General features: G+C 35.9%; 1 protein-coding gene across 1 annotated transcript; it reads left to right on the top strand.

Moving 5' to 3' along the window:
• The first annotated feature begins 11,932 nt into the window (after positions 1 to 11,932).
• Positions 11,933 to 12,538, top strand: LOC101436412 (olfactory receptor 14I1-like). The gene has a single exon (XM_004473013.2). It carries the CDS (start codon positions 11,933 to 11,935, stop codon positions 12,536 to 12,538), a length of 606 nt encoding a protein of 201 aa, XP_004473070.2.
• The last annotated feature ends 1,935 nt before the right edge of the window (positions 12,539 to 14,473 follow it).

The raw sequence follows: 14,473 nt of genomic DNA, 5'->3' as shown, positions 1-14,473 counted from the left end.
TTGTGATTCTTGAATAGGGGCCTGCCAAAAGCTCCAAACAGCATCTCTATTTGCCACTGAAACTTCCAGGACAATTGGAACTTCTGGATCATATGGCCCAAGTGGTAGTATATGTTGCACAGCAGCCTGGACCTGATGCAGAGCCCCTTCTTCTTCTGGTCCACAGCTGAAACAAGCAACTTTTCTGGTCACCTGGTAAATGGGCCTGAGAAGCACACCCAAATGGGGAATGTGTTTTCTCCAAAATCCAAAGAGATCAACTAAGTGTTGTGCCTCTTTTTTGGTCATAGGAGGAGCCAGATTCAACAGCTTATCCATCACTTTAGAAGGGATATATCAACATGCCTCACACCACTGGACACCTAGAAATTTCACTGAGGTGGAAGGACCTTCTATTTTAGTAGGATTTATCTCCCATTATCTCTCACACAAATGCCTTACTCATAAATCTAGTCTTTGCTACCTTCTTGTTCACTAAGTCCTACCAACATGATATGATCAATATAATGGACCAGTATGATGTCTTGTGGGAGGGAGAGATGATCAAGTTCCCTGTGAACAATACTATAACATAGGGCTTGTGGGTTTATATACTCCTGAAGCAGAACAGTGAAAGTATATTGCTGGCTTGCCAGCTGAAAGCCAACTGTTTCTGGTGGTCCTTACTAATAGCAAATAAGAAAAAGCCTTTGCCACATCACCAGTTGCATACCAGGTGCCCGGGGATGTGTCAATTTGCTCAAACAATGATACCACATCTGGGACAGCAGCTGCAATTGGCATCATCACCTGGTTATGTTTATGATAATCTACTGTTATCCTCCAAGATCCATCTGTTTTCTGTACAGGTCAAGTAGGAAAGTTGAATGGGGACGTGGGAATTACCATCCCCGCATCCTTCAAATTCTTGATGGTGGCACTAATTTGTGTAATCCCTCCAGGAATCTGGTATTGCTTTTGGCTTACTATTTTGCTAGGTAGAGGCAGTTCTAGTGGCTTCCACTTGGCCTTTCCAACCATAATAGCCCTCATTCCACAAGTCAGGGATCCAGTGCGGGGATTCTGCCAGTTACTGAGAATTCTATTCCAAATATGCATTCTGGAACTGGGGAAATATCCACAGAATGGGTCCAAGGACCTACTGGACCAACTCTGAGCTAAAACTCCCCTAATCACCTGATTTCCATAACCTCTACTCTGACTGGTGGACCTCATTGATGTTTTGGGTCTCCTGGAATTAATGTCACTTCAGAGCCAGTGTCTAATTATCCCCAAAATGTCTGAATATTTCCTTTTCCCCAGTGCACAATTACTCTGGTAAAAGGCTGTAGATCTCCTTGGGAAAGGCAGAAGGAAGATTAAGAATATAAATTTTGGGCAGTTTAACAGTATCCTTCCCCAAGGAGACGTGGCCTCCTCCTCATTCAAGGGGCTCTGGGTCTGGAACCTGTCTCAAGTCTGGGAATTGATTAAAGGACCATGATTCTCTATGTCTGTAATTTGAACTAGGGTTTCATTCACTAAACCTAGAATTATTCTGTTTATACAGATCCAGAGGAAATTTAGTAGACTGTCCATCTATTTCACTGTTAGGTAACCCATGACATAATAGCCAACACCATAACTCTGCATGACTCAGACTATTTTGAGTGCTTTTTTGAATCTGCCTTTCATTGTGGTAGCTACACCCACCTTGACTTTGATGATTTACTCCCTGTATTTGGCTTTTACCAGATTAACATGCAAATATCCCCATTATATTTAAGAATTCTAATTCCATCACAGCCCTTCCTACAGTAATATCTGGACTACAGAGAAGAGCAACCACAGAGTTCTTCAGGGAAGATGGTGTTAGTTTTACAAATGTATTCCTCCCAATCCTGGTTAAAGGTGTGTCCTCTGGACATTCTTGGGGAGGGTGGGCAGCTCTCAAATGATAAATCCATTCTAGCCTTCCAATTCCCCTAAGTCTTTTTAATTTTTTTTGTCTTTATTTGATTTTTTAATGTTACATTAAAAAAATATGAGGTCCCCATATGCCCCCCTCACCCCACCCCTCCCCCATAACAACAACCTCCTCCATTATCAAGAGACATTCATTGCATTTGGTGAATACATCTCTGAGCACTGCTGCACCTCATGGTCAGTGGTCCACACCATAGCCCACACTCTCCCACAGTCCTCCCAGTGGGCCATGGGAGGACATACAATGTCCAGTAACTGTCCCTGCAGCACCACCCAGGACAAATCCAAGTTCAGAAAATGGCCACACATCACATCTTTTCCTCCCACTCCCTATCCCCGGCAGCCACCATGGCCACTTTCTCCACACCAATGCCACACCTTCTTCGATTACTAATCACAACAGTTCATGAATAGAATATCAGTAAGTCCACTCTAATACATACTCTATTCCTCCATCCTCTGGATCTTAGAATGGTTGTTTCCACTCCACATCTATATCCAGAGGGGGCCTAGATTCCACATGGATGCTGTATGCAATCCTCCTGCTTTCAGTTGTAGGCACTCTTGGCTCCCTGGTGTGGTGGTTGACCTTCTTCATCTCCATGTTAGCTGAGTGGGGTAAGTCCAATAAACCAGAGTGTAGGAGTTGCAAGTCTGCTGAGGTGCAGGGCTTGGCTATCACATGGTCAGTCAAGAGATTCAGGTCCCCTGGGTATACATTAAACTCCAGCACCAACTACAGTTCCGGTAAAAGTAACAGGAGAGGCTTGTGGACAAAGATCACATCTGAGTCCAGCTCTATCACACAGAAACACAAACTCCAAAGTAGGGCCAACTGACATGGCACTGAACTCCATTTACCATGACCATAGAATCTGTGGGCCTCTGTAGCCCTCAGAAGAACTAATACCTAAGGTTGTATCTACTTTATCTGTCTCTGGGACTCTGCTCAGGTGTGCATAAGAGCAAGGGTAAATTGGGCATCTCAACCTCAGACACGTTACACCATCTTTTGGCCCATGTTTCAATCAGCCACCCAAACACACTGTTAGAGTCCTTTCTAGCCCTTCAAGCTACAGCATTGAATCTCTCACACAGCCATGGGTATGCACAAGTCCAGGTTCCCCAAGCAGGCATTGAAAGTCCAATGAAGATTCTTGATGGGTTCTGGTAGATGTTGGCTGTTCAAAGATGGGCTGGGATATTCTCTCTCAATGCTGGAATCACTTCCCCTTTTAAGGCATTCAACTGATTGGATTAAGAATCACTTATTGCTGATGGCAATGTCCCTGATTAATGTAATTATAGCCATCTATAATTTACTACTACAGTAAAGTCAATGGTGACTAAACTCTATAAATGGTCTTGTTTTACATTAGCCCAGTGCTTGCATGACCAAACAATTGGGCACAATTACCTGGCTGAGTTGAGACAATAGCCTAACCATCACATTCCCCACCCCATTTAGTAGCCCAAACAGAAAGCCATTCCTTATTATATTTTCTAAAGAGTTTTCTCAACATTAGACTTTCAACCACATAACCAACAATCTCCCATGTTCATCTGTTTCTCCCAATCCTTCCCCCAATTCCTTGGGCAATCTGACCTATTCTCCCAATCCTAGCCTGAAAAACCCCAACAAATATTATCCCTATGTCCCATCTTATCCCTTCCTTGGACAAATACCTCCAATTTATCACAGATTTCAGTGATATAAAAATGTTTGAATATTTGTTGAATATTTTCATTGTAGTTACAGTTACAAATGACAATGGAGGGAATGATAAGTTCCTAGCCAGGAGAGCTCTATCATGTTCCCCACTGGACAGCAACAATCCCCCAAGTGCGAGGGCAAAGACCAATGAAGGAGGATGGTCCAATGATGAACCCTGGATACTGATGACTATGCTTATGAGCCTGTATACCTGAAATTTGAACTAGACCTAGAGATGCAGGGTGCCTAAGAGTTCCCTCCTGAGAGCCTCCATGTTGCTCAAATGTGGGTATTCTTTAAGGCAAACTCAGGATGTAAATATATTACCTTCCCCCCCTCCCCCAAGCATGGGAAATGACTCCTGAGGATGAGGCTCAGTGGCACCAAGGGATTACTACCAATCAGTAACTGGTGATGCAACTAGAAAAAGGCCTTGAATAAAAGGGGAAAATGGTAAAGACAAATGAGTTTATATGACTATGAGTCCTTCAAAAAAGTTTCAGAAGGTCCTCAGAGAGGTCACACTAATCCATGCCTTGGCAGGATCCCTGAGACAGCCAACGTAGATACAGCTTCAGGTACTGGTGCTCCTGATGGCTATGGAGACACACAGGTTTTATGATCATGGCAGATGGCTCTGGAGTTCAGTGCCTTGTCAGTGAGCCCTACTTTGGAACTTGTGTTCCTGACTGTGATGGAGTTGGACTCAGATGTGACCTTTCTACATATGCCTATTTTGTCACTTTTACTGAATCTGTGGTTGGCATTGGGGTTAGTGTACACACAGGACACTTGAATGTCTGTCTGGGCCATGGGCCAGCTCAGCCATGGGCCTCAGTGATGGTGCAACTCCTACTCCCCAGTTCATTGGACTTATCCAGGTTAGGTAACATGGCAGGGAAGATGGTCAACTACCACATGAGGAAACCAAGAGTGCCTAGAACTGCAATCAGGAGAATCACATCCATCAACCATGTAGGATCTGGTCTTCCTCTCAATATAGAGGTGGGGTGGACATCACCATCCCTGGGTCCACAGGATGGAGGAATAAAATATCAGTTAGAGTTAACTTAGTGGCATTCTACTATAGAACTACTGTGACTAATAATGGAAGAAGCTGTAGCACTGATGTGGAGAAAGTGGCCACAGTACTTGCTGAGGGAAGGGAGAGGGAAGAAGAGATATGATGTGAGGGCAATTTTGGGACTTGGAGTTGTCCCAAATGATATTTCAGGGACAGATGCTGGACATTATATATCCTGCCATAACCCACTGAATGGACTGCAGGAGAGTGTAAACTACTATGTAAACTATTATCCAAGTGATACAGCAGTGCTCCAAAATGTATTCACCAAATGCAATGAATGTACCACCATGATGAAAGAAGCTGTTGATGTGGGAGGAGTTGGAATTTATGTGGGGTATATGGGAACATGTTATAGTTTTTTAATGTAATACAAAATACAGTTCAAAATACAGTTAAGATTAAAAATTAAATGGCAATCTGAAATATAAGTTAGTATGATTCCTTAAGAAATGCAGTTCTTTAAAAGTGAGAACATTTTCTTCTTTTAAACAATAAGGACATGATAAGTCAACATAAATTATAGGAAATTATTGTAATAAGACACACACTAGGTGCCTTCTAGATTAAATATTAAAAGACAGTAAAGGAGGGCAGACACAGCTCAGGAGTTTGGCACCCTGGTTGTGGGCCCTTCTTTTGAATTTATACTCCCAAGTGTGATAGAGTTGGACTCATTTGTGTTTTCCCTATACATGATTCTGCTTTCCCTTTATTTTAAGAGTTTGGGCTGTCAATGTGCCAGTTGGGCCCTGAATCACACTGAAATGCAACACTATTTTCAAGTTCATTGGACTCACTTTGGATAACTAACAAGGGGATAAATGACAATGACCATCTCAAGGAACAGAGAGTCTGCAACTGCAAACAAGAAAGTCCCATCCCCATGGACCCTAAGTCCCATCTCAATTAGAGGTGGAGTGGACATCACCATCACCTACACAGATTCCTTGGGATTGGGGAATGTATGATGGATTAGGGTAGACTTACAGTTGCTCTACTGTAGGCTTGTGATCCTAGCATAGAAGAAATTGCGTCATTGATACGGAGGCTGTGGCCACTGGAGTTTCTGAGTGGAGGGAGAGGGAAAAATAGATACAATGTGGGGGCATTTTGGGGACTTGGGAATTATTCTGAATGACATTTCAATGATAGATACAGGTCACTGTGTATTGTGTAATAATTTACAAAAATGTGTGTGTGTGGGAGAATGTAAACTAAAATCTGAACTATAATCATCACTTAGTGGCAATGCTCCAAGGTGTGTTCATCAACTATGACTAATGTACCACACTAATGAAGGGTATTGCTGATATGGAAAAATATGGGAGGGCTAAGGAACAGGACATATGGGAATCCCTTTATATTTTTGTGTAACATTTATGTAATATAATTTTCTTTTTAAAAAAGTTAAAAAAAATTAAAAAGTACATTTGATAAAGGCATTCCCACCTCAGAGAAAAGATAAGAAAATCTTTTAAAATCTCTTACTAACAACAGACCAATAATCCCGGTCAGTATTGGAAATTTAGTTTTACAAGACTATAAAACATGTCTTAAAAATCTTTTGGAATAAACCAATAAATTTTACCCAGACTTGACTATGAAAATTAAAATTCCTTTTCCCACAAACCATTGAGATCTCTCCATTCCATTTGGGTTTTATCAAACATTTTTTCTTGTTTTTTAATTCTGTAATAACAATTTTGCTTTAGGACAGAACTACTCATTCAGTAACTTCCAAAATGCAGTTGAGAGCCTTGTATGATGTTAAGTATATTTGTTTTATAAGTTCAAAACTATTACTGCGCAATTATTGTCCATGTATGTTTATTTAATATACATGTATGTATGTATATTTATTATAATTTACCTCAATAAATTTAAAAAATGCAATTTACCATGAATTGTCCATGTTCTGTACTATATTTATCCTTGGGCAATCTACATTGTTCAAGGCATCCTTGTCCTTTTTTGGAAAGTTTTTTGAAAAGCTCCTGATGCTTGTGGATAATTTATTAAATAAAAGACAAAAAAGAAGTAAAGCGATGAAAAGATAAAATGCCAAATAAGTAAATTAAATGAATGGATTGTTTTCTATGTGTATGTAAATTTAGAAAGATACAGATTGATAGACAAAAGCTTTTTATAATTCAGAAATGGATGTCATCATTATATTAATAAATAAAAAATGGTCATTCACATATATATATAATTATAATTTAGTGTTTATTTACACATATTTTATACATACAAATATAGTTTATTAAGCTGTTATTGCATGTGAAATTTGGAAAGGAAGATAAAATGAAAATTTGAGCATCAAATATTTTAAATCTATTCTTTTGAAATATTTAACATTCACTTTAAACTTCAGAAAATGGCATTACTTTCTTATATTTTCCTTGATTTCCGGCCTGGTGTATTCAATATTTAATCCCATTATTTAGCACTTTAGAACACTGTCAAATGACATATTTGATAGGAAATTATGTGTTTTTTTAAGAAATGATCTTTAAAATCTTTCATTAATTGCTATGTTGCTTAATATATTCCTTTTTAACTTAACTTCATTTTGTCATTTTATAATATGTATTATTTGAAATTTTTAATTTTTTTTCTTCTGTTCCTTGGGATAAAAATATTGAATTTTTGTTATATTTTTCTGAAAATAAGCCTTCACTTTATTTGTATTTTTATATAGAATTATTATTTTTGATTTCTAAAGTGCATATTATGAATGTTTCTGTGCATTACCTCGAAAACCTATAGGAATTGTCTAATTAAAATTTTATATTTCCCGTCAAATAAAAAATAAACCTATGATAGAAATTTGAAAAATTTATAGTGAACATCTGTAATCCATCTTATAGTTTACATTGTAAAATGAAGATTTTTCTATATAGTTTTTATTTGTTTTTTTAAAAAGACTTATTTATTTCTCTCCCCTTCCCCCTACCTGCCCCAGTTGTCTGTTCTCTGTGTCTATTTGCTGTGTCTCCTTTGTCCACTTCTGTTGTTGTCAGCGGCACAGGAATCTGTGTTTCTTTCTGCTGCATCATCTTGTTGTTGTTATGTCAGCTCTCCTTGTGTGTGGCACCATTCTTGGGCAGGCTGCACTTTCTTTCGTGCTGGGTGACTCTCCTTACAGGGCACACTCCTTGCGTGTGGGGCTCCCCTACGCGGGGGACCCCTCTGCATGGCAGGGCACTCCTTGCGCACATTAGCACTGCATGTGGGCCAGCTCCACACAGGTCAAGGAGGTCCTGGGTTTGAACCACGGACCTCCCATGTGGTAGATGGATGCCCTAACCACTGAGCCAAGTCCACTGCTTCTATATAACTTTTAAACATGTATTTATCCCTCTTTCTTTCCATCTATTAAAACTTCATGGTTTCTTTGTGCATTAATTAATTTATTTTTTTTACATTTCATATTAAGTTGCAAAAACTATTATATTTCTCTCCTAGACACTTCAGGATGCCTATCATGAACTGCCTGTTTGAGTATGGTTCTTATTGTTTTAGGCAAATTTTACAACCAAAAGTTTGCAAACTTGACAGAAAACCACTAGTAAAACCCAGACCCCTGTGAAATAAAACATTGTACCAATATTCTAGTGAAGGTCTCTTTCATTTTCCTAGTTAATCATAAAATAAAATTCTCCATTACACAGGTGCAACTACTAATCCATGATTTATTTATTTTATAATTGTTTATTTTTTTCTACCATAAAAATTTACATAAATTACATCATGTTATAGTCACACTTTGGTGCAAGGTGCTATTTCAAAAACTCAAAATAATAATTCTGAAATACATTCATATTGTTGGTTGTGTCAGTTTTCTATTACTTAGAAAAGTACTATTCTGTTCCATAAAAGAACCACACATTTTTCCATTTTTTGATGCACACCTGTATCATTTCCACATGTAATTTAATGTGAGCAAAACAATTTGATTATCATTTCCACTGAAAATATACCAAGATGGAACACATATTGAGCCATCAAACAAGTGTGCAAGATTAAAAAGACTTAATTTTGCATAATATGTTCTCTGACCACAATGGAATTAGAGATCTTTGTTATGGTTAGCAATCATTTCTCTATTTTCTGTAAGTATATATCTGGTATAATATTTAAAATACATGGAATGATCTCTAAATGAGGAAAAAAGAAATAACTCTTCCTTACATTTATAAATTATTATTTACTAATTTTATTTTGTAAAAACACAAAATAAATGTAATTTATCTCAAGGGTATAGGGTAGGAATATTTATCAAGATGAAGTTGAGGGGAGGTTGTTTCTCTTGAGATTAAAATTGACAGTTAACCAGTACTCATGAGAGCCATGACCCATACGTGTCTATCCTAAAGAAAAAATATATGTACACAAGAATTCAGAAGCAGAAAGGTTGTGCAAAATCTATCTACCTGAGAAGGGACTCCAGTGAAGGAAGTCTGAGGATCATGGATTTTGTCAATCATTTAATTATTTCAAACATATATTCATGTTAGGGAAGATAATCTTCTCTCAATTTCCAGGTATAATTTTATATTTTATTTAATTAGTTTCATTTATATTATGAAAGAATAACTCTCTGACACAGAACTGTTATGCCTCACATCATTTATGGTCTTAATTATTTCTTCCCCATATGACAAATTTTTGCTCATAAGATAGGTTGGATTTTACTGATGGCTTATTTTATGTTATTTTTAAAAATATGGTACTTGAATATCTGTCTGTGAATATAAACTTTGACCCAAAAGATTGGAAATATATTGAAACCCAATTCCTTTGTAATTGAATTAGTGGAGGTAACAAAAATTTGATATATTTTGAGCTAAGAGCTAAGAAATTTACAGGTATAAAAAGAGAGTTATGACAGCATTTCATGAAAATCTAGCAACATAATAAAAATAGTCTTTAAAACATCAATGTAAATTCCAAGATTTCCAGTGTAATTTTTACAATGAGCAATTTCTATATTTATTTGCTGGATATTATGAAGCAGCTATATTCTGTCTTGATTGTTTGAATATATTATTGTATATCATCTTTTTAAAATTATCAATCCCATCTTGTATATTATTGTTCATATTTTTAAATATCAATCCCATCTTGTATATTATTGTTCATATTTTTAAATAGTGAAATGTTTACTAAAGATCTCCGAAGAAACAAGGAATAGGAGATAAACCATGAACTCTCTCTATGGCCGTAGCTATTCATTTGACCAATATGGTGGATTTTGAAGAAGCTATGTGGTAAATTTAGTATAAGTAAACTTGAGAATTTCTATAGACTGAGGAGAAAGATCTTATATGATGAGATGGAACATAAGAAGGAGACTTTGATCAAGTGCTAATGCGTGGTTTTGATAAAGTAAATAGCAAAACAAAATAGTAATAATAAAAAGATGTAAGTCTGGAATAATTCGGTAACATGCACCACTGGTCAACATAACCACCTTAACCACTGAGTCATGTTTTGGTATTTAATAAGTTATCTGCTCATCATCTTTTCTATACTTTAGAAATTGAGACTATTAGTGTAGATATTATAGAAAACAATTTGTACAAAATATTTTGTAATGAGTAGAAATTCACATGGAAAAATAATGTAGGCAAGTCAACATTATTATTACTATTTATTAAAATGGGTGCTGAATTTGTAAAATATACTTGTAAAGACAGGCATTTCATATAAATGGAATATTAATAAAATAAAAATTTTGAACATGTATAATCATAATTTTTTAGTTCTAGGATTCCCACAAATGAAAATAAAATATTACTACAATTCCTTTTCAGGATAACTAGATTTAGTATTAAAATATAATATTGAAATAAGATTTCTTTATTTCTGTAATGCTTCAAGACAAGCACAATTAAATATATTATAGTTAGCATAATCATGATTGAAGAGATTTCTGCAACCATAAAAGTATATAGTGTAGAAGTTGGGCAGAATGTGGACCACTCACCAAAAATTGGAATCCTTAGCAAATGGTGAAAGGATGCTCTTTGTAGGGATATTGTCAGGTGTAAAGTTAAACGGAATGAAAATAAAGGAAACTCTAGGTTTACACTCCAAAATGAATCAAACGTAATTTTATGGATATGTTAAAAAGGAAAAAGGAGGAAAGAATTCATTTTACATTTCTTATATAGTAAAATTAAAAACAATGAGGAATAGTCATTTGTATCATTTGGAATAAAATCTCTGAAGATCCTTAGAACTATTCATTAACTTTGTAATAGAAACAATTTCTGGGTTATTTTGCATAGTGTGGAGATGTCAGAAGTCACCCTAGTTCCCCATGAAGAGTTTTAGTAACAACTGTGTAGTGGTAAAAACCTCTCATCTACGTAGATACTTTCTCACAGGGCATGTCTGCATTAATATCTGACATGGTGGAAAATAAAATAATTACTGGATGTGTTCAGGCTTAGGTTTGAAATTCATTTTAAGAAATACCTTAAATACTGCTCAATGATTGAAAGATTGTTCAACCTTAAATCTCATAGTAAATATTTATATTTGCTTAGATTCTATTATCTAGTGAATGTTGAAGTTACTATATCTCAGCAGAGCTAGGATAGGGAACAAAAAATTATGCATTTATTGGTTTTTATAAAGATTGCCATGGTTTGATTTCCTTTATCCGGATTTCCAGGTGAGAGGCTTTACTTTAATGCCAATGTTTGCTTATTAATAGCTGGTATTGTAGATTACCTTCATTTTGCTCTTTTGTGTTATATTATAATATTAAACCTTGCCTCCCAGGGAAACTGCAGCACATAAAATTACATATGAGCAATCTCACCATCTTCACAGAATTCATCCTCATGGATATCTCAAGCTCATGGGAGCTACAAGTTGCACGAGGTCTGCTATTTTTAGTGATTTATCTAGGAGCATTGACTGGGAATCTTCTAACTATTATTGTCATTGTGACTGACCCACGTCTACACTTCCCAATGTACTTCTTTATAGGAAATGTATCCCTGGTAGATCTTTGCTGCATTTCAGTTACTGTTCCCAAATTTATTGTGAATTCTCTGACAGGCAGTAAATTGATATCTCTCCCAGCATGTGCCTCTCAGATTTTCCTGTTTATCTTCTTTGGATCAACAGAGCTGTTCCTTCTTGTAGTGATGTCCTATGACCGCTATGTTGCCATTTGCCACCCTCTGCACTATGGGCTCACCATCACCCCAAGTCTGTGCACCCAGGCAGCTGGTGGCTCATGGGCTAGTGAACTGATCTATTCTGCCATCCACACAAGCAACATGTTCAGGCTTCCCTTCACAAGGTCGAATTTGATCCATCAGTATTTCTGTGATATTCCTCAAATTTTGAGAATTGCATCTTCAGCAGTTCGGTTTTCTGAGTTTGCTCTCCTAGCTATAAGTGTAGGCCTGAGCTTTTTATTCTCTGCCTTATTGTTTATGTCCTATAGTAATATATTTGCAATGGTGCTTAGCATGCATTCTGTGGAAGCCCGTAATAAAGCCTTATCCACCTGCACTCCACAGCTGGCAGTTCTCCTTATATATACAATTTCTGGAATTACTGCTATCTTAGGTCCCATTGCAGATAAAGCATCTCTCAGTAATCTCCTCACTGGCATGTTTTACACCATGGTGCCCCCAGTCATAAACCCCCTCATCTATAGTCTGCGGAACAGAGAGATTAACACTGCTCTAGGCAAAATGTTCCACAGATATTTTGAATTCCCAAACAAGAATTTCTTTGGTTAAAAAAAAAAAAGTAAAATTTCCAAGGACTTTCATTCATATTTGACATATGTTTTGAAATTTGAATCTGTTCCTATAAAATATCTAAAATTTTCTTTTCTCTATGTATTTTATTGTTAACATGTGATAGTAAACTAGAAATCTGTGTTATACTTTTTAAAAACACAAAGTATGGCATCATAAAAAAAAACTAATGATATCTATATCGGAAGTTAATGATGAACACAGTCCTCCTGTCATCGAAAGTAATAATCCTAGTAATAAAGTATGGATTTGCTCATATTCATCCTTTCTGAAATATATAATTTTATTTTAAATATTTTCATAATTGAGGATCCATCATGTTTATTCTTAAAATTTGTTCTCACTAGAGTTTTATTCCCAGCTGTTTCCTGGATAAATGTATCACTGACTCATTTATATTCAAGTAGCAAAGATTAGCTATACCCTTTGTAAATCATTGCATGTGTGAATATGTCTTTAAAGCTCATCATGCCTTTAATGATTATATTCCATGAAGAATTTCTGTCCAGGTTAATTTCCTCCAGACATTTTTCTATATAAATTGATTGAATTCTATTTCTCAGTGACTCCTGATAAGAATCTAACAGTCTTCAGATTCTGCTTCTTTCATTTCTTGATATTATATAGTATTTTATTTTACACATTTCTTGATATTTAATAGTTCTGTGTGCTTTAAATAAGGTGCTGGCATGTAGTATGACATATTAACAAGAAAACTCAAGTTTTCTATTCCTGAAAATTTTTTGTTTAGATTTGTTTATTATTGTATTTAGTCATCAATTTCATTTTTATCTCAGTAGTATTATGATCATTTATTTTTTCCATATTTTCAATGTATTTTTATAAATACATATTATAAGAAATATGTTTAAGATTTCTTCAAACATATGAAATGACCTTCAAATATATGTGTGTATATATCCCCTAGTACTCTTTCTTTATTGTCTAATATATATTTCTCACAGTATCATGCAGATGAAAAATACTTTTATCTCTGTAAATTTATTACTTAGACATATTAAAATGTTACACTCTCTCATTGATTGTCTTAGCATACTTAAGTTCACTTAAAATGGTTTCTTTATGTTTATTCTCATTCAAAATCTCAATTTCTGCCAAAGCTGTGCTTATTGAGATGTTTGTTCACAATTGTAAATTAGATGATTGAAACCTGTGGAGGAACATTGTACCCTGGAGGTAATTGGCTAGTGTGTTGTTTTAGTTACATGTAAATAACTAAACAAAAGATTTGGAAAAAGACATGATTTGTGGTGTCCCAGCAATGTCACAAACATGTCTCTTTCCTCTCAGGCTTCAATCCACAAATATTACCCGTCTTTCCCCCTGACAATTTTCTCAGTATCTATTTTAATAAACAAGATATTTTTGATCTGCACAGGGCTGCCTGCTGAATGTTCCTTGAGTTAGCAGGATGAAGTTAATGGATTTGAATTTCTCTATGTAAAGTCACAATCAAAGTAACATTGCCTGTTCTTTCCTTTCCTAAAGGCTATCTATTTCTGATTTTTAAGGTGTCCAAAATCATCTATCCATCACTCTGGTTCTACACATACTATCACCTAAGGCTCCCTCCTCCATTCACAGGGTGCCAATTTTACTACATTGATTTTAAATTAAGTACACTTATCATTATCTTCCTATTATGTTCACCAATGATATGCATACATTTGTTTTTCCTTAAAATTATTTTGATGGTGCCTACATCATGATAAGAGAAATGCATTCCTCTTAGACTAAATAACTATAGAAAATCTATTTTCTTTTTCTAGGATGTACTGGGGATCAAACCAGAACCTCTTACAGGGAAGCAGGTGCTCAAGAACTTGAGCTACATCTGGTCCCTCTATGAAAGATTTTAAGGGGCAATATAACATTTAGATGTGTGCATTTCAT

Source organism: Dasypus novemcinctus, chromosome 22, assembly GCF_030445035.2.
Source record: "Dasypus novemcinctus isolate mDasNov1 chromosome 22, mDasNov1.1.hap2, whole genome shotgun sequence".
Classification (NCBI taxonomy): Eukaryota; Metazoa; Chordata; class Mammalia; order Cingulata; family Dasypodidae; genus Dasypus; species Dasypus novemcinctus.
This window is presented reverse-complemented; position numbering and strand designations above follow the sequence as displayed.